Source organism: Mugil cephalus, chromosome 18 (assembly GCF_022458985.1).
Source record: "Mugil cephalus isolate CIBA_MC_2020 chromosome 18, CIBA_Mcephalus_1.1, whole genome shotgun sequence".
NCBI lineage: Eukaryota > Metazoa > Chordata > Actinopteri > Mugiliformes > Mugilidae > Mugil > Mugil cephalus.
Genome location: NC_061787.1, coordinates 11283100 through 11307506, shown reverse-complemented (window position 1 = coordinate 11307506; position 24407 = coordinate 11283100). Strand labels below are relative to the sequence as shown.

The following is a 24407-nucleotide window of genomic DNA, read 5'->3' as shown; positions in this document are numbered from 1 at the left end:
CCTCGTTTAGCGTCAAAAATTCAGAAATGTATTGCAGATAATCCATCTTCAACTACTGTTGAGTTGTCGTTAAGATATTTTCTTGACATCATCAACCTTAACCACAGTTTACACTCCTGGACAGAGATGACATTGTGTTCATTTTTGTTTCTATTTCTTGCTTCACTGAAACTTTCGCCAGGTAAGACTCATGCAAATGTTTGTATCGAAGAATCACCTCAGTTAACCTTTTCCCAATGTGCTCCATCTTTATCGATCCAAAATCAATGTTCTGACAATCAATCAACTTGAAAATTGCAGAGACGGAGCATGACGTTCGGGCTGCCATCGTTGCTACGCCATCAAATTGACGTGGAATCTTTAACTGTGCTCTAGAAAGCGAACTAATCACCAGGTGATCATGTGCGCCTATTCAAAGAGATATTAAAGACAGGACTACATGGTGGACTGACATTGCCAGCTTTATTTTTAGCATGGCTACAAATGCAAAATTAATTCAAGCCTGTTTCTCTACTTAATATTCTTCTCGGCAATAAGTGTATTCAGATTTATTCACACTACACACAGTTTGGAACCTCTGAACCAGGACCAAGCGCGGAAGTCTCGTCCTGGCTCTGACCTTTGTGGTGACGTGTTCCTGCCCGTTTTAGCAGCAACGTATCCTTTTTTAAAATTATGACACGAATCCAGCCACTAACACTGTGCATTACACATTACACATGTGGATTCAGTGCCATTAGTATAAAAATAATATTGCTCTCCCTCCACAATTGCTCTGGGCGCACTCGAGAAAAGGTGCATCTCATCTTACTTGCAAAGGGGATTGTGTTGCTAAGGAGACAAGGATAAGGAAGCAGCACTATATTACATTATTGTAGTGTACTAAACCATAACACACATTGTGTTTGTGTGTTGGTGGTGGTGGGGGAGGGGGGGTCTTTATACGTTCATTTTGAGGCTGGGATGAAACGGTTAAAAACCCCAAAGAGGATTCTGTGAAAAAGACCAAATCAATGAAACCAGTATTTAGGATGTGATCACTGGTTTGCGCTGGGCTTTAGGTCAAAGTCATTTCTCGTAAACACTCGAGTGAAATGTTTTTCTCCTCTCGTTTAAAACTGTATTTGTGTGGAAGAGGACGACAAAAAAATAGATCTGGTGATGCCACTTTGAAATGCAGCCGGCCATCTGCGTTTAAAAGTGTAACAGGGACATCTGCTGTCTGTCATGGATTAATACACCAAGAAGCCCCGAGTGCCCAAAAAATGGTCAAAGATGAATTAATCGCAGTTAATGTCATGATATGCTTCATTTCTAAGATTCATTTCTAAGTTTTACCCAGAACGAGCTGTGTTTTCTACCCGACTCAAGATCTTTATATGACTGTCTGAAAGAATCCCTTCCCATTTCCCTGTCCCATTTAATAGTATTTTGTTGTTTTTATTTTAAGACATAAACATGTCATAATTTTCTTTGTAAAACAGTCTTTTCTGTTGCTGTAAAAGGCAGAGCTCAATTTTTATCATGATAGCCACTCTTTCCCAGGTTGTACTGACTTTGGAAACTGCTGCATTTATGCTGGAGAGAAAAAAAAAGTGTGTAAAATGTCGACTACAACCAAACTGGATGAGACATTAAACGTCCTTCATTACTGGTGCGTCAGATATTTGTAGTTCAGCTGACTGAATGTAGGGGCCAGAGAGCGAAGCGGAGGGTCAGCAGTTTGATCCCTGGTGCACGGACCATTTACTAAATCCTTCTAAACGGAGATTCCAACTTAATTTTTTGTGTCTTATACAGTCTTGTTTTAAACAAACCAAAACAGCACTCAGTTCGGATCCTTTTTGACATTACAAAGAGGTTCCGCCAGATGTGGAGAGTTGAATCTGCCAGAAAAATGACAAGTGGAGAAAAACAACTTCTTTCAATAGACGAAAGTGACAAGACGCACCTCGTTTTCAAGGTTTTAATCAACACTTTCAAACTTTGTTGATCCGTTCTTTCCCTTGTCGTGTCACCTGGTGTTTACCCCACATAGAGGCAAACGTGAGCTGAAGGAATATTTACTCATTGAAGTGTTTTCATTGTTACTTGGAGCAAGAATTTTCCTATTTCACTCCTCTGGGTCTGATTAAATGTCTGATCAGGTCATTCTGTTCATATTGAGCTGGGTACATGAGGCATTTGTCTTGTGATTGGGACATTGTTCTGATTACGGTAAATATGAATATTCATTTGAGGCTCATATTTACCCATGAATTCACTGTTTTGATTGGAGAAAAATTGAAGTTGCAAATGTATGATTTGTATTTTCAAATCTTAGTCTGGTGACATGGACTTAATATATTTTTTTTTAAAAATCATCAATGTCTCTTTTATTCATTAGGGTTTAAATAATTTCTAGCATTTCCAAGATTAGCAAAGTACTTATATTGACAAATTTATATATAACAGATTAAATGTTTGTTTAATGAAAAATGAGTTGATCACAGAGACAAATCCATCCAACTCCAATACATTTTTTTTTTTTCTCCCAGTTGGCAGTTTAGTAAAGTAATTATCAACCGTGGGACATTTAATAGCTAAAAAGTCAGATTTTTTCTTTCAGGATCAAGCAGAGAGCAAAAACAGCACTATGGGAGTAAATATTGTATTTAAATGAACCGTAGGGCCCTAAGTGCGACAATGAATGAATGCTGATATTACTCCCTATCTGCGGTCTCTTTCATCTGCAACTCTAAAAAGTTTGAACGCGCTTGGTTTAACTCTTAGCGTTATATTGTTCGAAAGCCCAGTATTTTAATTTGAGAAGAGAGAAAATCCTTAACATATTCTGCACCTCTTCCCAAATGCCCGCAGCGCTGCCAGACTTCCAGACTTGATAATCCATCTCTGCTGATATTAAATTACAGCCACTGTTCTTTCCTATGCTACACTGCACCATGGGCGTGGTTAAATCCAGTTAAAGCGATTTCATAACCGGTGTAGACAATTCTTCTGCGTGTGATGGACGGATTAATGCGATCAACTGCAGATGAAGCTGGATGTGGCGGATGTAGAAGAAGAACGTGCTCGTGAAGTTTCTCAACGCACACCATTACCCCTTTAAACGTACAGAGAGCTCTGCGGAATATGTACATGTGCATGCGTCAACCTCACACAAAGCGCGCTGCGTTCACAGACAGTCTCTGCATCTGAAACACATAGTTAACAAACGACCCTCATTTGTGGCTGAGTCTGAGAGAAGCTGAGGATGCCCAGGGGGAAGATTTTCTCCATGATGGATATAAATCTGCTCAAGCCATCACATCTCATTGGCCTGTGACTTACAGTCTCTCTTAGCTCATTAGACAGGCACTGCTTGTGGCACGAAGTAATTTCCAACGTATCTCGTGTGTCAACTCAGGAAACTACTTAGCAGTCCACGGAAAGTATCCCTCTTCGCCCTGCGCTATGTTTTCAAAGCCTGAACAGCTCATTTGTTTGGATTCAGCCCGGCTTGTGTTAAGCGAAGGTGTTCACGCTTAAAACCACTTCCACATCACCGACAGCGCTTCCCTCACTTCCCCTTCTACAAGCATGCAGATTAGCCCCTTTTACTCATTTCCATTTTGGAAGGATTAATGGAGGATTAATGGTGTTAAGATATATTTCAAAACTGAGATTACAAGCTCTACAAGGACAAATCATGTTGCACGTTGTTAACTGTTACTGAATATATCCCCACTGTTTTCAACTAGAGCAGAGATCTTCAACATTTTTCAGGCCAAGGACCCCCTACATATTATATGTGTTCTATATTAAACTCAACCTAGTGCTATTTATAATAATATACATTATTATCATTTTTCAGTTCATATAAGTTATTAAATTAATACAGATTCAAATATTCCTTTTTTATTTCTATTTTGTGCTCAAGTTACAAAGCGATCCACACCCTGTTGAAGACACATGAACTGTGTCCTTCCCTCTACTTGTGCTGCTATAAAACCCATAGGAGGGTAAATTGCACACTCTAGTGGACAGTAAACTGTGTGACAGTGACAGCTGCTTTTAGCTGGGATATTTAAAGGAAACCTCAACCAAGCGTACACTGATCAGCCAAAACCACTGGCAGGAGAAGTAAATAACATCATGCCGTCTTCTGATAATGCAATGTTTTTGGACCTGGCATTCATGTGAACGTTACTTAGACATGTACCACCCACCTGGACCACCCTCAGAAGGCCATGTCTATTGTCAGAACTGTTTTGGTGGCACAAGGGGGACCTACACATTGGTGTAAGTCAGGGGTCTTCAACGTTTTTCAGACCGAGGACCCCCAAATTGATGGAAGGATCAAGTAGGGACCCCCTACCTATTATATGTATATGTTCTATATAACTCATCCTAGTGCTATTTATAAATATATACATTATTATTATCATTTTGCATTCAATATTAAGCTATCCCTTTACTAAAATATGTTCGATTCATGTTAATGTGTATTTAAATTTGTGGAGGGGAATATATATATATATATATATATATATACACACACACACATATACATATATGGGTTGCGAACCCCCTGTTGAAGACCTATGGTGTAAGTATCTGTTTCTGTATTGTACGGTTTAATGTCAGAGTGTTTGAGTAACTGCTAATGACACAGATCTGATGAAAGCAGCTCTCTTGATTATGTATGCATGAGTGTGTTTTCCTGTCAGACCGATTCACTCCTAATTTAAATTAACCTGGCATGGATACTGCTTTATAAGCCCTAGCTTTTGCAGTGTGTCGGTCAGAGAGCTCACTCTAATTGGCCGATCAGCTTAGAGAACCAATAGAAGAGAAACTCTAATGATAAAGTTCAAAGTCAACACAGAATCTCATTTTAACATTCGGATAAAAAGCAGGAATATTTTCATAAAGACTTGCAGGCTTGCATGTGGCGAATGTAATGTACATGCTCACTGGCTTTAGTGTTTGTGTTTGTTCAATGGTAACTTTTTGGTCCAGACATGTGCAATGTCTTTCAGGAAATCATCCCCAACCTAATCTTCTTCTGTTATTTCCCATGGCTCCTTTTCCATTTTACTTTATGTTTTTGATAACTTAGTATTAATTCTCTTTTTTGCCATCAAACTTGGCAAAGGTTTGTTGTCTTAGCAAATTTTGATATTTCAAACTCAAATCCCATAAGGCCCCATTTTTACACTGTGTAACCTAAATTGTTACGTTGTTACCATTAAGAGACAAGCGTCCTCTTCAAAAATGCTCTAAAAATAGCACGTTAATACCTTCTTTTGTTTTCATTTTTTCATAGATCTTTTAATCTACTCCAGTACTAATCACAAATATCAAAAGTTTGATTATTTTCTGACTTTTAACTCTTTATATGCCAGTGTTTGTGAAGGCATCACAAATTTAAAAAAAAAAAAAAAAAAGGATCTTTCTTGGCGGCATTATTAGAGCCTTGGACATGTCAATGATCAGTAGCAACACTGATTTCGATGTTTTTCAATTTTTATTTATTTTGTAGTATCCGATTTACACAAATTGTTACGTTGTTACCATTGAGGGACAAAAGTGTCCTCTTCTATTCCAGAATAGAAATCTATTCCAGAAGTCCTTGGACCAGGGGAAGTCAAACACACTGTACAGTATAGGCAAACTGAAAATGGCTTCGGACTTGCTGTTTAGGAGTTTTAGGAGTATTTTCTGATGGCACTGGTTATTACTTCAATTCAGCGTCCACTTTGATGGATCAGTATCTCATAAATAAGAAACCAGATTGTTCCTATAAACACATATCTAACTAAACGTTTCAGTATCTTAGTAAATCCAACTGAAACTCTGAATAACTTTTTTTTTTTATTATTTACTGAATTGAGGGATTATTTTCTGAAGCTTTTGGAACAAGCAGTTCCACCCATATAATGTACCTCAGTTTAATCATGCATAGATTAATCTATTCATAAACTACACGATTTACATTTTATTCAGGCTCTAATCTGCATCATCCCCTCCTCCCAATTCCTTTCTACCCCACATTTCCCTCTCTCTCTCTTTCCATCTGTCAGGGTCAGCAGAGTGCAAAGAATCACATTAATAAGTATTCAAATGTTGAACTAGTCGCAATTGGTATTCATACAAGCATTAAAGGCTGACAAATCTAATTCGGCTCTGACGCTATCAGTGGCAGGGCCGTTCACCCAGTCAGTGGAGATAATGCAAACCACACAGGGTGGCGGAGGTTAGAAAAATCCAATACACAGACAATAATGTCTCTTGGATGTAATGGAGCCACAACCGACTGAACCATTGGCCACAGAATGATTTTAACCAGAGGGTGGAAAAAGGGAACCCGGCCGATAGATTTCACTTCATTTCTCCTTCTATCTGCTTCATCTGAGATTAACAAGGCTGTAAAATCTTGGAAAGTGGGTGATAAATGGAAGATTGTCAGGTTTGCTTCTCGGTGAAGACCTTTACTAAAGACAGAGTCAATTCTGGAGTAATTTAGACGTTCGCCTGTGACTACTAGATGAAACACGCGTGGAGGTGTTCCACATCTGTCATGTTACTTTTTGGAAGATTCGTTGCTAATGCCGTTGTCGCTACTAATGTTTGTGTTGCTGTCCCACGTCTGATTTATATAATCTAACAAGACATTTCCAGGGCAGAAACAGTCAAAGCTGTCTAGTCTACATGAACAGAGAGTCAGTTAAATGCTGCAGCGAACGTTTGGACGTTCTTTCCTCCAAAACGTCACGTTAGTACAGGTTTGTACTGCACTGTATGTAACCACAATCTAAATATTAAGACATTAGCAACATTTCTTTTTCCAAAGATGTAGATATGACTCAACTGCTTTTCACACACATGAACTTAAGTGACATCCCATTCTTAATCCATGGGGTTTGATATGACATTGGCCCACCCTTTGCAGCTATAAAGGCTTCGACTCTTCTAGGAAGGCTTTCCACAAGGTTTAGTTTAGTGTTTATGGGAATTTTGACCTGGCTCACAGCCTTCATCTAATTCATCCCAAAGGTGTTCTGTCGGGTTGAGGTCAGGACTCTGTGGAGGCCAATCAAGTTCTTCTACACCAAACTCGCTCATCCATGTCTTTGTGCACAAAGTGAGGTCCAAAGGTGGGAGCACGGAATTCTCCAAAATCTCTCGGTATGCTGAAGCATTCAGAGTTCCTTTCACTGGAGCTAAGTGCAGCTCCTGAGTAACAACCCCTCACCATAATCCACCCCCTCCAGACCTCACACTCGGCATAATGCAGTAAGATAAGTACCGTTCTCCTGGCAACTGCTAAACCCAGACTGGTCAGACTGATGGAGAAGTGTGATTCATCACACTAAAGAACGTCTCCATTGCTCTAGAGTCCAGTGGCGGCGTGCTGTACACCACTGCACTGGACTCAGTGACGTTTATCTGGGATGCGGCTGCTCGGTCGTGGAAACCCATACCACGAAGCTCTCTATGCACTGTTCTCGAGCTAATTTGAAGGCCACGTGAAGTTTGGAGGTCTGTAGTGATTGACTGACTCTGCACAAAACCTCTATGCACTATGTGCCTCAGCATCGCCCTGTTATTTCACATGGGCTGCCACTGCGTCGCTGACGCTCCCAATCGTTTGCACTTTGCTATTAAACCACTGACTGTGGAATAATTTTTCACAAGGAAATTTTACAACTGGACATGTTAAATAGGAAGCATCCTATTACAGTACCACACTGGAATTCTCTGAGCTCCTGAGCGTGACCCATTCTTTCACAAATGTTTGTAGAAGCAATCTGCACGCCTTTAGGGGCTTGATTTTATCCACCTGTGGCCGTGGAAGTGATTGGAACACCCGAAGTCAATTTAGTACTTTTGGCAAAGGGCTGATGGAATAACGAGAGACAGGTGAGACCAATGAGGGGAGGAGAGCACAAGGAGAAATGAATCCTAGATATAAAGCCAGAAAACACACTCCAAGGATGAAGGAAAACCACAAAACATGATATAAAGTACATGTACACCATTTTCCTCTTATTAAATTGAAAACAAGTCGCAATTCAAGACCTCCTGGCATCTCTTATTGATGTCAAGCACAAGTGGTAATAACCGCCGAGAACCACAGTGTGGAGCTCAGTGACCGCGGAGTAGAAAAAAAAAAACACACACAGCCTTTTCAGTTTCAGTTACTCCCGTGTCCACAATCTCCATGCGCTCCGCATACGAGGAGATGAGAATTACGCTGTCTTGACCCATTATTTCAAACCAAATCGACACCTGATGAATTTCCCCCTTTTGTTGTGACGAGCGCTTGTCTCGGGCCTCGGCTCAAATATGGTTTGACAGGCCGGCACCCGCAACTCAAAGGGATGAAGGCGGCCCATCTTCCCTTGTTAGATGAGGTGCATAAATACAGACACAGTTCATTACTAATTCTGTCACACAGGTAGGCTACAGAGACGATGGTGACACACTTTACAGCTCAAGTCCCCGAACTCATCCAAGGCCCGTATATATAGACATGTATGTAAAACTAAGAGGCTTTGCATTACGTCAGACTACGGATTTTAGGCATCAATCATCATACATAAGGTATTACATCGTCTGTAAATTATCTCCCTGCATTTACCGCCTATTACATACAACAGCCGTTCCTAATTATATATAATTTTTGCAACTTGTTTATGACTTATCCACCAAGGCCACATCAAGGTCAGGGCTGCTCTCCCTACCAGCTGCTATCTATTTAAGTAGACACCCCCGGCACACGTATGAAGATCGCGTTAGTCATTCTTTCCTCGGAGACTCAGAGCAAACATCTGTGCGTTATGCCTCCTCCCCCCCTAAGCAGATGCAAACGGTCATCCTGTCAGCCCAAGTACACCGTCAACCTATTAATGAGCATCTCTGACTTTCTAACAACCAAACTCTTGTCCGAAGTACGTTTCTCAAAGCAGGCAGCCGAGCGTATATTATGCAGGACATTAAATCTATAATATAATTAAATCTATATCGGGCTGAAAGGAGGAAGGACGCTGATAGAGAAGAAGAGAGAGCTGAGGCTTTTAAGCTTTGAGATAGGAGCGTTACGACATGTTTTGACAATCACTTCACATTGAATTAGACGACTGTTTTTTTTTCTTTTTTTTTTAGTGGATCCGGAAAAAAAAAAAATCTGTGCCCTCTCAGTTGAAGAGTAATCCTTGCTTCCTCACTCCTCAAAACAGCAAAGGCTTAAGGTCTAAGAAGGCCAAGTGGCCAGTTTTGTCACGCACCGCCGCTTTAAATAGTGCGTCGAGTACCTTGGGACAGTTATGGCCTGACTGTAAACTGTGACTGGATGGTGTCAGTGAGGTTTCTCCTGGCTACGGAGAATGCAAATAAACTAGCGGTGGTCATCCGCCATCGTTTTCAGCGCGACCTTTAGCGGTGAGCGGAGCCCAAGGCGGAGTCCCGAAGAATTCAACTGGATGCCATGAGTCACAAAGCCCTCAGTGTAATTAGGATGAAGGAAGGGCGGAAGCGAACTAGCATGAGCGCGCGAGGAGATGGGGGGAGAGTAATTGCTGAGTCAAATAAGGAAATCTGAGAGCAGGAGTAAACCAAGCGTTGAGTAAACAGAGCAAGACATCACTCGGGGCGAGGTTCTGGGCTGTTTTTTAATGCTGTGTTGTTTGTACTGTCCATCTTCATTCAGAGGGGCTGAAGTCCCCAGCGAGTCTGTCACAGCCATTCTCAATTCATGCGCTAAGCGGGGGCAGTCAGAGGGGTTACGCTGCGGAGCCCTGTGAGCGCGGGTCCACGGAAATGCTCCGGGGTCGCGGTAATTATCACTGCATGTGTAATCACAAGTCATGAACCATTACCCGCACAGTAAGTCACCTTTTTATCGCATGGATTTCTCCTTTGTTGCTCAGCCCGAGGTGCACGTCGACAATTACGGCGCGAATCAAGCGGCAGACATGACTGACTGGATCAATTATTATGAAGTGTTAAAGGGCAGATTTTCCATTCAAGGGGACCGCGTCAGGTCTGGCGCGGGAGCCTGTCTGTTTAGCTGATGCTCTGCGTAAAGGTTGCACTGCAGTGGTCTCCGTCAAGCCTGTACCTGCTGCAGACACACTGCTTCCTTCTTGAAGTATTATCTCTCAGCATGCACAAGCGGAGCAGCTGTACGAATCCCACGCAAAACGCTAATTACTCTTGATGCACGATGCTGAGGCTCCATTAGATCAAGTCAGAGTGAAGTGTCTTCGGTTAATGTGCGTGTTCCGAATTTGTTATCTATCCATAACAAACTTTCAGGCCTATCGTACGATGTTACTGTTTCCTCCGTTGCAGCTCCATTCACGAAAGCCCACCCTGACTGCATCAGCATGAACTAAACCTGAACCTGAAACTGTAAATAGTTCCCAGGCATTATGTATGGAGAACAATTATCCTAACTCTTCATCTCTTTCTTCCTTTTTTTTTTTTTCCTCTAGATGTAATATTAATGAACACACTCAGTGTGCTTGTTAGGCTTTTAGTTAATCCCGTTTCACACCGTCCTCTTTGCTTATCTCAAAGCGTGCCCCTGCAGTGGGTCTGTTTACGAACTGAGCATCGGCCAAAGAAAGGGACAGAAACTTCAGGGAAACGAGAGAAGCGTGGCCTCGGAATCTGCGGTTGGTCAGCTGGAAGATATGAAGACAGGAATGAAAGCTGATGTGTCTTCTGCCGACTAATGTCACCGTCACATTTCTTCTTCATATCATCGCGTGGCCTGAAGTCATCCTCCAGGCTGAATACGTTAATGCGCGCGTTTTGTCGATGTCAGGTTTATCTCATTCAAACTTATTATGTAGAAAACAAAGTTCCACCTTTTGTCTTGACGGTGAACTGGTCCAACCAAAATCCATTTAAGCAGTCGGTGCAGTGTTTAATGCTGCCACCTCACAGCTAGAAATTAAATTTGCATTTTCTCCCAGTGCGTTTGTTTATTTTCTTCTGGGGGCTCTTGCTTCCTCCCACCGTCCAAAGATATGCATGTTAGGTTAATTGGTAATTCTAAGTTGGCCGCAGGTGTGCATAGTGAATGTGAATTGTTGTTTGTCTCTTTGTGTCAGACCTGTAACAGACTTGCCTGCATGTCCAGGGTGTACCCTCCCACCCTCTCTGGGGTGAGCTCCAGCCACCCAACTACCTTTTACAGGAAAGGTGTGAGGTACGGACCACCGGCCACTACTGTCGCCTCACGTTGCCTTTGTCTGGACAAAGGAGTTGCACTTGAACGCACCACAAAGACTACAGACAAGGTGCCACATAATCTATGTTCTGCACCTGCGTGAAAGGAAGTAACTATCCTTACCAGCAGGTGACAGCATCTGTATTTATCATTTAAAAAGGGAAACTGGAAAGGCTACTGTTAGCTAGGAGGTAGGGGCGGGTGATACTGGGGATTTTGGTATCGATCCGATACCAAGTAAATACAAGGCTAGAATCGCCGATACCAATAATTTATTTTTTACTTGAAATTCGTAATTTTGCCTTCAGTTGGTTGATTATGATAAAACACAGGACAAATATTTTAGGTAAATAAACCTTTTTAACTAATTATAATATCGAACAATTTGACAGTACAGCCACTGTGATGCTTTGATTTGAGTGTCAAACTCTGTCTATATCCCACCGTTTGCTCCAGGTGGGGATGGAGAAGCTACTGCCATGCACAGACTTTAGAGAAGCTGAATCCGTGAGGAGTCATTTGCTGAATGTGCAGGAGAGAAACTGTAACAAAAGTATTGATCTCATCAAACTGGCATCGATCCCATGCCGATATTCGCCTTGGTATCACTACTATGGATATTTGGATTGATACGCCCAGCCTCTACTAGGAGGCTTAGAAGAGCTAAAATGTGCCACACAATTGACACACAGATGTGAAATAAAGTGGATCTTAGTCCCACTGTACGTGACACAGACAATAACTACTTCAACTACTGTGCTACTTTTACTACTTCTACAACTTCTACTACTTCTACTACAATATACAGTATTATGACATAGACTACACATAATACACAACAGAATATATAAAAATTATCATGTTGTTGAGAAAATAGTTGTGTATTTTAATGTTGAGAGGAAAGGTAAGTCAGATGATATGTGTTCCTTTTCTCACGCGCTGAGGTCAGGGGTCCAACTAGTGGCAATGGTACATGACACACTTTAAAACCTAAGGTCATAGACACTCACTGATGGCTCAGGATGAATTTGTCAACATGACAGCTAGTGCAGGGGGGTTGCAAAATCTTTGGTTGATTAGACATTTTATATGTATATTTTTTTATTTTCCCCCACAAATTGAAATGTCTTCAGGGGCTTGAGCGCTAGGTTGAGTTTAATATAGAACACTTAAGGTAGGTCTAGTTTGGAACAGGACTAGTTTGAGTTATAGGCCAGGAAAAATAATATTCTTGTGTACAAATGTTTTACTGCTACAGTAGAGTAACAATTATTAACTGAACTTGTCAGTTAATTTGGAATCAGTGACGAGAAACCTTACTCTTTTTATCTTTTCTTCCATTTTCTCCAGATTTATTAATTATACGCTTTCAAAACTTGGCATCCGGTGCATATTTCCATGTTTCTTTTTACACATTTATGCTAAGGTGTTGCTCAAGAGACCTTTGACAAATATGGTGTGGAAATCCAAACACCACTGCACAACGTGACCGTATTTTTTTTTTTTATTATTATTTTATATTACAGTATATTATACCATCTGGCCTGCAGATGTAATGCGTTACCCATATGAATCTATAACATACTATGCAAAGCCATAACTACACAGCGTGATAACTATAATTCAGATACTTGCAGATGAAACAGGTAGAAACACAGAGAAAAGCTTGATTCCATGTGCATGTGAGCATATGCACACATATTTGCCCACACAGCTTGTGGTATCCCACAGAGCCCTGCGCTCTGACTCTGATTCACAGCTCTGTGTTTCTCTGCCTTCTGAACCCAGGTTTCTAATCAGAGAATTAGCTGCAGTTTCCCTCTGCCAAAATCTACACAGGAATCCATCTCACTTTGCCCACACAGTGGCTCAAGCTGCACACCAGCATTTGTCGGCATGTATGACAGTAAGATCCTGGCTGGCTTTATTAAAGCGTTGCGAAATAAACTATTAAATTTCCCCAGTATTGTTTCTGCACAGAATCGTGGTCTTTTACTAATGTATTCCAGCTCCTTGGTGGTCCTGCTGCTGGTGCTATGGCATGAATGTGAGCCTGTGTGCTACTCCGTACCTGCTGGTATGGATGTTTCAGCTGAGAGCTGGGTTAGGCCAACTGTGCATTCAACGTCGAGCCCAGTCTCTCAGAGCGTGATTAATGAGCGAGGAGATGGACGACCAGGGTGCATTCTAATCACCCGCAAGGACAAGGAAAGATATGGAAGAGAAGACGGAGAGAGACTAAGAGAGGAAAGTAATAGATTATGTATTGATATTGCAATTTGTGGGAAGTGTTTTTGCTCACTCAAACTCGAATTCTCTAATCTTTTCACATGGTCACACGGGCTGAATATTCGCGCAGCAGCTCCGGCAGCAAACACAGTGACATGAAAATAAAGAGAGGGCCTCGCGGGTTCGGCTTTGGCAAGGCTCGGCCCGGCGGACGGGGAGGAATTGGCCCATGCAGTCGCATGCTGCAACACCCACAGGGCCTCCCGCTTGTGCTTCCAAACCTGGCTCTCGAAATAAATTTGGTGAACTGTGCCGTTATTGTGGACATAGTTGGAATTATCTATGCAAATTTGCAAGCGAGCGTCAGCCTGTGAATACTAATGGTGAATGATGGAGAGAATTACCACAGTCAGGTGGAGGGGACGCGGGAGGATTTGTTTGGGTAGGCTTTAAAGAAAAGAAATCCCCCGTGGATATTCACTTACAATGTTAAGTCTGCGATATTCAGAGACACGTGTATTATATGGGAGTGTTGCACTTAGGTTTACAATCCCATTTGTCCAAGTAAGTTACATATTTCCTTTTATTCTGGATTAATGAATCTCGATAAAAGCGAGGGACTGACGCCAGCGCTTAAACACAGGAGCCGATAGATTAGCACTAACATTTTATGTCATTTTTTGATGCAGGCTGTTATGGGTCACAATCTTAGTCAGATCACACACCAATCATCCAAAACATTAAAACCACTGACAGGAGAAATAAATAACACTAAGAATCTTGTGTCAATTCAATGTTCTGCCATCAACGGACTCACACAACAATTTCATTCACAATTATCAACATTAGGGCCTTTAAAACAAGATTTTCACTGCATTAATGTTATATTGGACATTGTCAGTCGGCCGTGAAACAAATACACTACCAGGCCAAAAGTTATTTAACCCCACCTGCTTCTCATTTTTTAAACAAGCATGTCGAAAGACATTTTCTTCCCCGATGGCACGGACATATTCCAAGATGACAGTGCCAGGATTCATCGGACTCAAACTGTGAGAGAGTGGTTCAGGGAGCATGAGACATCATTTTCACACATGGATCGGCCACCGCAGAGTCCAGACCTTAACCCCACTGAGGATCTTTGGGATGTGCTGGAGAAGGCTTTGTGTAGTGGTCAGACTCTCCCATCACCAATGCAAGATCTCGGTGAAAAATTAATGGAACACTGGATGGGAATAAATGCTTACTGAAACAACGCCACAGTGATTGCTGCTGTAATCAAAGCTAAAGGTCATAAAATATGAGAGTGTGTGGCCTTTTTTTTTTGGTGGCATTTTTTTTTTTTTTTTTTTCAGTTTACATAAATCAGACATCAATACAGAGCAAGAAAAACAACACATATCTTGTTAAGCCGCACTCCATCTACCTGTAACTACTCATTCTCCTCCTCCTTACCAATATACTTTACTCTCTGTGTCCTGTGCTGCTTGCTATGCATCATGCCGGCCCAAAATAACGATTGATTGCGGTGCCACTGCCTTTGTAATCCGCTTAGGATGGATTTTGCATCTAAATCACTTTATTATTTATGTGCCTAACTCTTGCCAATGCCATTTGGAGGCAGTATGATTGGTGATCCATCACACATTATCCTTCACTGTGGTCATTAATATTGTAATGGGATGGACCTTGACTATGAAACTTCCAGGTGGAAGGGAATGCAGATCTCTTGAGAGGGAGGGGGAGGAGGGGGGTCAAGCTCTTCAAAATAGGAGTCAACAGAAGGAAGATTATCAGGTGCGTTTGCAAGCAGACAGACTCTCCAGAGATGCTGTTAGTTTGCCCCCTCTCAGCTATCATCCTCTCTCTGCCGTTCTCCTCCTCTCCTCCGCTGCAGAGTTACACAGCAGCTCGTATCTTCATACGTGGCCTCTCTGAAGAAAATATAGGATTCTTTCATTGTCCTTTTCCATCAGGGCTTCAATCAGCAACTGCCAGTCACACACATCTGCTGCCTCCTGCCTGACACTCATAAGTACACGGTGCCACATCAGGACAAAGTTGGAACAATCACATCGGTGGATGAGAAAAAAAAAAACAAAAAACAAGAAAAGATAGATATTCGTCTTACCACATAAAAGGAGGGAGTGATATGCATCACAAATATTTGTTGTGACTACATCAGAAGAGTCTTACACAATCAACTTTTCAGATGTTTTTTTTTTTTTTATTTTAACTGACTGCTCTACAAAGTACTGCATAACAAGATGGGGTATATATATGTAGTCGACTCTATAGATATGGAGACTCAGCATCGACATGACGGGGAGGCTGTTGGGACAGCTCAGGGCAAAAAGTCTGTCACTCTTTGTCGCCATGGCAGCCCAGTGAGGGCGCCGAAGAGCGAAGAGCGACGAGCGAAGAGATGCAGCAAATAGATCTCAGTGGGTGAAGAAGGAAACTGCTCACATGCATTTGAGGTTCATGGATGCCAGCAATCATCATGTCACTGTGTCAGAAGGAACCCCCTTCCCTCCCCCCTTGTCAGCCTTTAGCCAGGGGGAAGGGAACACAACAGAGACGCAGAGATATTTGCACTTCATGTGTCTCATCCTACAATACAGCAGCTGACCTCAGATGACTAATACTTATCTGACTGTGAGGAACTATTGTCATTCAAATTTAAACTATTTCTGGGGCGCCATGGAGAGACTGACTCACTGCACTGATTACTGACACTTCAATTCTTTTGAGCAGGATTTGACTGGAATTCACCCTTTTAAAGCTGCAATAGATGAAATGTCTTTTTCTAAAATGAAAGGGATCGGTAATATTGGCAAAGCTACTTTTAATTACCACCATCTCTGCAGTTTCTCTCCATTCTGCGGTGCACTTTAGTGTCAGTTAACTCATTGTTTATTTATACGTTTACAAGCCACAAAGTTACTGTCTGCGTTTTCGTCCCAGTGCTCTTATCTGAGTTGTTTTCGGCAGCAGCAGGCGTCTGTATTCAGTGGAAACCACTATAAACTGGTTGTCTAGCACCAGGCAGGAGAAAGATGCACTAAGTAAGTGGCTGGTGAAACATAGTGGAGCATTTTGCAGCCAGATATTTCCCTCGGGAGACGGCGGAGACCAAAGGCAGAGCTGAAAGAGGGTGAATTTAGGACGTACATTTGGAAGGTGAACAGAAACATGACTCCTTATATCATAACCAAATGCCATACACTTGTCATTATTAAGGTGATGGACATAAATCTCCAAAGATAATTACTTGCGAACGAACTGTCAGAAAAACAAAAACTGACAAAATCAAGTCTACTTAGTAAATCTATAGATATTCCTGACACTTGCTTGGCCCCACATACCGCAGGCTGAGGACCACTACTCACAGCTGAAAACGTAGTGAGACACATCCATCTGAGAAAGACAAATCAACATTTAATTAAACATTTAGCTTTTTCTCGAGGGTCTGCAGGAACCATACAAAGCTGCACGCCTGATGGGAACAAATTTAGCATCAAAAGTGTTTTCCCGTCAGGTTATCTGTGTTTTATAGTGTTTATTGGGACACGTTTCAGCACCATTTAAATACCGATGAGAGGAGAAAAAAAACAAAAACAAAAATAAAACGTCTTCCCCTATTCAACATTCAACATCTGTGCTCATGTGAAGTGCTTTCAGAGAAATGCCTTCATGCTTGTAACTCTGAATTGCCCATATATACAGATTCAGACTAGCATGGCACATACTGTTATTTAGTAATGATTGCTGCGCTCAGAATCCTAGATATGATCTCATGAACTCCTATTCATATTTGATAGGGTAATAGAGCATCCATTTTTCATTCAGGAGCGAGGGGAGGAAGATGCTGCCAGCTGTGTTATTATAGATTTTTTTTGCATTTGTTTTGCAGCTGTGCATCCATACACACACACGCACGCAGCATATACAGTGACAGTCTCATCTTGAGTGTTGGCAGTATGCTAGGACCTTTGACCCGCGTGTATCACTGAGTATACGGATTAGTCATCACCAGTGTGTCTGCGCAACTAAAGTGTATCTGTGCAGCAGCAGTAGCAGCAGTATGATGTGATTATTCCAATGACCTCTTTTCCAGTGACCACTGTAAAGCATGCTTTTCTAGGGTTTCTCTGCCTCCCGACAAAATGTTTTGCAGGAGGACGGCAGCAGAAAACACGGTCAGCGATGGCTAAAAACACTAACACGTATGATTGCTTTTCCTCTTGCACCACAGCAACACAAGCTTACCTCTGAAACCGATGTGCAATCACCTTGCAGGTAATAACACTTTAATGAAACGTTTTCGAAAAGGAAGCCGGATCCTTTGCGGAGGTCATTCCTCAACTCCAAATCATTACGCGGCTGATTCATTTCTCTGCCATGTTAATATAAAAAGCATCAGCTTGGGAGGATGAGACTGAGGGTGGCCTTAATTGTCAATTAAGGATGTATCTCCCAGTCCGACTCCCGCCACATGACTTGCAGATTGAGCGATAGCGCTGAGGGCCGGGTCGTCTCGCTTCGAGGTTGGTGTGAAATGAACTCTGAAGTAATGAAAATACTTTCCATTATGTTTGCCTCCTCAACCAAAAACAAGCAATCACACATGAAGAGAGTCAAACAGTTTGCAGAGAAGTCACAAATAAATCACCAACATTCTCTTTGTGGATATGGTAGGGTGCTCCGTGATGGGCTTGGCTCTGTCTGGTGATGGACCTGGTAGTGAAGTGTTTTTAATAACGGATGCGTTTTTTTCCTGCTCATTCGCTGATTGCGGCATCCATAACGCCAAATATCAAACTAATGAGCGGCTGGGCGAACAAAAGCACATTAGCCCCCATTAATCAGACAAGAGAGATTATCATTATCAGCTATTGATGTTCTGATAGAAAAAGTGTAGAATGCAAAAATACCTTAATTGCATCGGCAATCATAAGAGGTTATAGCCAAGAACAAACCCAACAGGCCTTCATGAGCAGCTAAACATCTTAAGAATACTAAAGAAAACACTTTAGTTAGAAGGAGGAAGAGTCAAGTCTAGTTTGGTGTTTAGGATCTTCCTATCTACTGTGAAGAAACAGGAGACCACCAGAGGTAGAGGAACCTAGCAACCATGTGCTCTCTTTAAGCATTACATTTTTATTCTACACATAAATTATGTTTCATGTCACCTTCATTAACGAGGAGGCAGCCGTCTAGGTGATCGTATCCTTTCAGAGCAATGGATCAGAGTGAGGTTTTGCTTATCTTTGTCGTCCTCATTATCTTACATTGTACAAAACAATTTATTTGAATGCCAGACCTAATCCAGAAATCAGCCCTGTGGATACTATGCAATGCAAAACCATGACCGAACTCCATAACTTCAAAGCAGACTCAATTACTCCATATGTATTCCTGACTGAATGTCTGTTACACGTTGCTTTCTCTGATCATCTACTGATCTTTTAAATTAAAAAAAAAAAAAAAAAAAGACTAAACTTAGGTTCCCTAGCTGAAACACCAAGACTGGAATCAAAAGGTTTGTTGGCCATATGTAGCATTATCCATTCATGATCAGTTTAAAATTCTGTTTTATACCAGCAGTGTCTGGGAACATGCTCTGCAGTAGCTTTTCAATTCCTCCCTAGGCTTTACATAGATGCTGGTAAAGTCTCACACAAAACTGTATAAGCTGAATGCTTTCCTAAATTTCGTCAAATTGTCTAGAAAGTTACCTTCTGACTCATCCCTTTCATTCTCTGAAACATCCAACAGCCTCCCAGCCATGAGCGAAGCAAATGTGAGCAAAGAATAACTTTTCACAGCAAACATCCACAAAGAACAACCCACTACAAAGTGCAGGCAGTGGAGAAAATCAATGCTTGCACAGCATATTGTCGCTGCATCCCAGGCCACTTACCATATTCTGTTCTGCTCTAAATAGTGTGTCACAAGAAGTTTGACATACTTTTTGCAAGTTGCTGCTTGGTGAATGTTAAAATCAAACTGTGCTTACATCCACTAGTGGATCAGTTAACGGATTCAACAGGGATTTTTTTTTTCCAAAACAGCGTGACAACAAACGCAGACACTTCAGCATTTAGGAGCCAAGGGAGGGTCTAAACTAAAACTCTGAGAGATGCCCGAGGCATTTTTTGTTCCCGAGAGAGACAATCCATTCCTCCAGCAAAGATCAGGCTTCAACAAAACATTCTGTATTTCAAGTAGAAAGTTTTTGAGCAGTGGCCTAAGACTGTCTCTTCTGCAATCTAAGTGACACAGAAATATCTCACAATAGGTGGAAAGAGACAAAGATGACTCACCGAGAGGCTGTCCAGCGATGATACGGGCGTTTTCTCCTGCCACAGCCGCTCTGGCGTTCCTTTCGTTCATGTACTGTACGAAGGCGTAACCCTTGTGAACGGAGCAACCCACTATCTTGCCGTACTTGGCGAAGATAACCTCTATGTCGGTCTTCTTGACGATGGCTGTGTTGAGGTTGCCAATAAAAACTCTTGAGTTGAGTGAACGCGGGTCATTCTTGTTGGTCACGTTGCTGGTCTGGGTTTTACCAGTCATTCTCCTCCAGTTGCCCTCCTGGGACACAGACAGAAGGGGGGAGGATGGGGGAGAGCTTTAGATGTTGGACAGGCCAACGCTGGCTAATTCTGCTCCTAAAGAAAGTACCTAAGTATTCAATATTAAACTTCTGTGAATACGAAACTACAAAACTGCATTTGATGTGAATAAGTATTACGACAATACTGGTCAAAATTCTTTCACTTTTCTAGAGTCTTTTCATGACAGTGGAGTCTGGTTAGCTACCTACATAGCTCCTGTTAAAGAAACCAGATATTTACTTCTTCACTTCTAAGGTTATGTCCTATTCTGAAAAACAGGAATCCCTTTACTGCCACAGAGGTCCATAACGCCTTGTGCAGCCACGTAGGACGCAGCCTCACCTGAACAAGTCAAAGGCATCTTCAAAATCCCAGCGAGGTCATTCATTTGATCTTAACAGGTTATTAATTGAGGATGAATTTGAAGAAATACTTTGTGCTTATATGCCCGTTAGGATATGTAAAAAACAACTGCTAGTACAGTTAGTCAGTTAGCTTATATTAGCTAATGCAGCTCAATCGCAAATTTTCTTAACTACTTTTAAAGCCTAAAAGGCTTCACACGCTAGTTACATAGCCAGCTATGTAGCTATGCTAGTTTATAACACTGTATTCAGTTACTATTTTAGTTAAATTGCTCACTTTAAATAAGTTTTTTAAGGACAAATACAGGGTTAAAGGAGAAAACACACAACTTTTCACTGTGGTTTATATAGCATCAAGAGCTAGCTTAATAGCTATCTGGTGACCAATGCAAAGGGCTATTTAGCGCAAAGGGCTAGGCTATTTATGATGACTGTGTTCCACTTAGAGGAAGCTTATCATTGCTTACCCTGACATTTACTAGAACTTAGCCATGCTTCCCCTACTGTGACAAGTCAAAATGTTCACCATGAAAAAGGTCTATCGCCTTGTGACAAAACAACTGTCATAAAAAGTGACATTATGAAACAAAATGCAGCATGAAAAAAAAAACATAGGCATAAAGAAATAAAAACAGACTTTCGAAAATACAATATGCACTTGAATAGTCATAAATTAATAAAGAGAACCTTGTTTGCTAACATTAATATGATATCTGCTGATTTATTTTGTAATGTTTATATTATTTAATATTGAACACCATGGGGCTCCATGTACACACAAGGTTAGTGATTTTTCTGCTTCCTTTTTTTTTATGATGGAGGCTTTTGTTGTTGAAGGCTTACTCTACAGTGTGTAACCAATGTATTGAAACGTACAAGGTCACTGGGCAGTCAACTGCTTACCTAAGTCACATTTTTCATGGTTGAAATGCTACCGCTGGAAGGATGAGGTGGGGGAGAATTAGACGGAGCAACAGTATGTGAATGTCGCAGTAGTTTTCTCTCCCTTTGTGAGAAACCAAATACAGTCACTGTCAGAGGGAATGCTTTGCTATCTCAATACCCATATTGTTGCATCCCTAATGCTTTGTGCGCCGTTTCACTGATCACAGAATGCATGGGTTGTAATTCGTATTACAGTTTTATTCACTTTTTTTTTTTTTTTTTTGTGCTGTCAAGTTATCAGCGTGCATTAGCCTCAGCTTTTGTAGGCCTCCCCTGCAGTTATCTGTAAGTGACCTTTTCATGGATTGAATGTTGAATGTCTTTATGAAAGATGACCGGCTGCAGGATCAGGGAATTCCTACCCAAGGAAAGGATGCACAATTATAAATGTGTGTTTAATTACCATTATCAATAAGTAGATAAATGCACATGAATGCATGGATCCCTTTTCGTTCTTTTCACTCCAAGCACATGATTTAATTTTTATAGCTGGAAAAATCAAGGTTTTCATTACAGTTTATGTTCCAAAATGGATTACACTTAGTGCATTAAATACTGTGAAATATTGTGAAGAAAACACTGAATATTCAATATTCGCCTGCTCTGAGCCTCTGTCCCTGACACACGGTGATAACAACTATTCAGCTTTGAGACGAAGAACCTGAATAATGGATCCAATCCTCAGTAAATAGGATTAGTAACCAAGGTAACACTGATGTTGTTGGAATATCGGGCACGCACACACGCACTTTTTCACACTGGCAGCACCCCCTCCCTTTATCCAACATTATTTTCCACTGCAAGAGGCTGCAGATTCCTACAGCTCAGCCACTTTGACACAGCATAGCCTCGGTCTCTTCACAAATACACAATGTGGTTTTATTGTGGAGTGCTATCCTGTAATGGGTTTGCTCAGCTAATTATATGGCATGAGATTATGCTTAAAATACAGAGAGAGGATGTAATTCACAAACTGAGTGATGATGACATTCTGCTTTGAGATTGCCTAATCTAAACCTACAGGAGAAGAAGACAGCTGCCCAGTCATCCAGAAAACTACAGCAGCCAAGAGATATTCTCCGCCAGACATCCTTTACCCCTGAGTCTCAGATCGTGAGAAATATCCTGCTGCTCTTTCAATCATTTCACTTGGAGAGCACCAAAACTGCAATACTATTTTCTTGTCTATTAACACCCACTACGTCCACGTGATAATTCACGTATACAGCGCCGCGTCGGCGTGTTGTTTGTGCGCGTGGGCTGCTGCTCGCCATCGCTCAAGTGGCCTTGACATTTATCAGCAGCAAACACTGGAAATTAATGTGGTGCAAGCGCACAGTACATGCAGTACATGCAGTGCATGCGCCAACTCGAACAAGCTCCACAATGACCGCCTAACAGTGGTTTAAATCCCCAGTCTGACACCCATGCCATATTGATGTGCGTGGACAGGTCACAGGGAACATGACAAATCAGTGCAGAAGCGTTAGATTGCCTCTCTTGTCAGATAAATCAGGTCATGGAGTCTTTTTACAGCTCCTCACTGTTGTATTTCACGTTGTCTTCTCAGTTGTTTTCTTTGCACCAGGGCACTAATTTATTCCATCGGTGGCTTTCCTGCTGACCTTGCCTTTTCCGTAAATTTACAGCCTACATTAAGCTTCTCATTCCTATGAGGTGATGGCGTCATGAGGAGAAACATGGGAAAGCAGGACGGGAAGCGATAAAGAACGTAATTGGCACGAGAATTGTTTTAGAGGACTTGACGTTTGTTATCAAAAAAAAAAAAAAAAAGGAGCACAGCGAAGAGCTTCATCCCAGAAATACAGTCTGCAAACTGCTCTTAGAGGAAAAAAGAAAAATGACGACCCGGTGTTCAAAGCCCACTCTTTAAAAATGATTACAGCTTCTACAGTGCTGCCTTTTGTCAGTTAAGAGCAGAAGACAGATTCATTTTCACTTTCATGCTGGTGTGGTCATGTCAGAGTAGGTGACACATTTTTCAAAAGGGGGATGTCTCCTTTTGGAACGAAACACTTTGCTGCTCTGGCATTACAGACAAGAGCTTTGACTTCAATGGGCTACGGGGCAGAATTCCCAATCTCATGAGGGTGATGAATAAATATGGATAAGGTCAGAGGAAAAAGCAACAAGGTCATGAGACTGAGAGCACTGTCGTGTTGAGATAATGGTCGAGTGGAAAAAAGAAAGGATTTAGTGCAGGAGTCGCCATATTACCAAGTCCTCCCCGGCTCTGTAATGCATTGTGCCTTGGTAGACAGGCTCTTAAAAGGTTGTTGTTTGGGTCTGGCCACCTGCCTGATTTATAGACATTTTTTCATGGAGGGAGGGAACTCATTGAATTGATTCCTTTTGTAATTTCCTACCACTCCACCACTGTACATTTCTCTTCGCCATGCCTCAGCCACTCTGCTCTGATTGTTGCCTAGGCAGCTTGACGGGCTGAGAAAAGGCTGGAGAAGCTGCTCACTGAAACAGAACCGAGAAAGGTAACCCGATACACCTTTTCCAATGGTGTTTCTGCCATGTACCACAGAGTTGGAATAATTGCTTCACGGACTCCTTCCATTTATATCTTGTCTTAAAATGTGTCCGCCTGTGAAAGCAACGGCAACAACTGAAGGAAAAAAAAAATCCCTCTATTTGTAAATCAATGCAACTATTTGTATGGCCGCAGAGCGTTGCAGTGGTGCAGCCAGCCATACAATTGTGCCCTTTTGTGAATTGTGGTCAGAGGGTGAAACTGTTCAGCCCCACACAGACCAAACGGCAGTCGCCACATTTTGTCTGATCTGAAGGTAAAAGAACATTTGCGGAAATTAAATTTAATATCAAAAGAATAGAGGCCATAAACAAATTAAATGTCATCTCGGACGTTCCACGTTTCTGCCTGCCTCTTGAAAAATGACTCCAGTCTCCAAGATAGAGAGACATAAACCTAATTTCCCCCACATTTTCAATCAGCTGCTGCCCTTTGGCTTTATGAGTCAAGGTACA

At 41.7% G+C, this 24407-nt stretch overlaps 1 protein-coding gene across 3 annotated transcripts in view; it reads right to left on the bottom strand.

The window, feature by feature from the left end:
- The window catches only part of LOC124995679 (RNA-binding Raly-like protein), a 97787-nt gene that overhangs the window by 36261 nt on the left and 37119 nt on the right, over window positions 1-24407 (bottom strand). For all 3 annotated transcript variants that reach the window (XM_047568252.1, XM_047568254.1, XM_047568253.1), the window contains exon 2: window positions 19783-20056. In XM_047568252.1, coding sequence (XP_047424208.1) covers window positions 19783-20038 — 256 coding nt within the window. In that variant the 5' untranslated portion in view covers window positions 20039-20056. The remainder of the gene's footprint in view (window positions 1-19782; window positions 20057-24407) is intronic.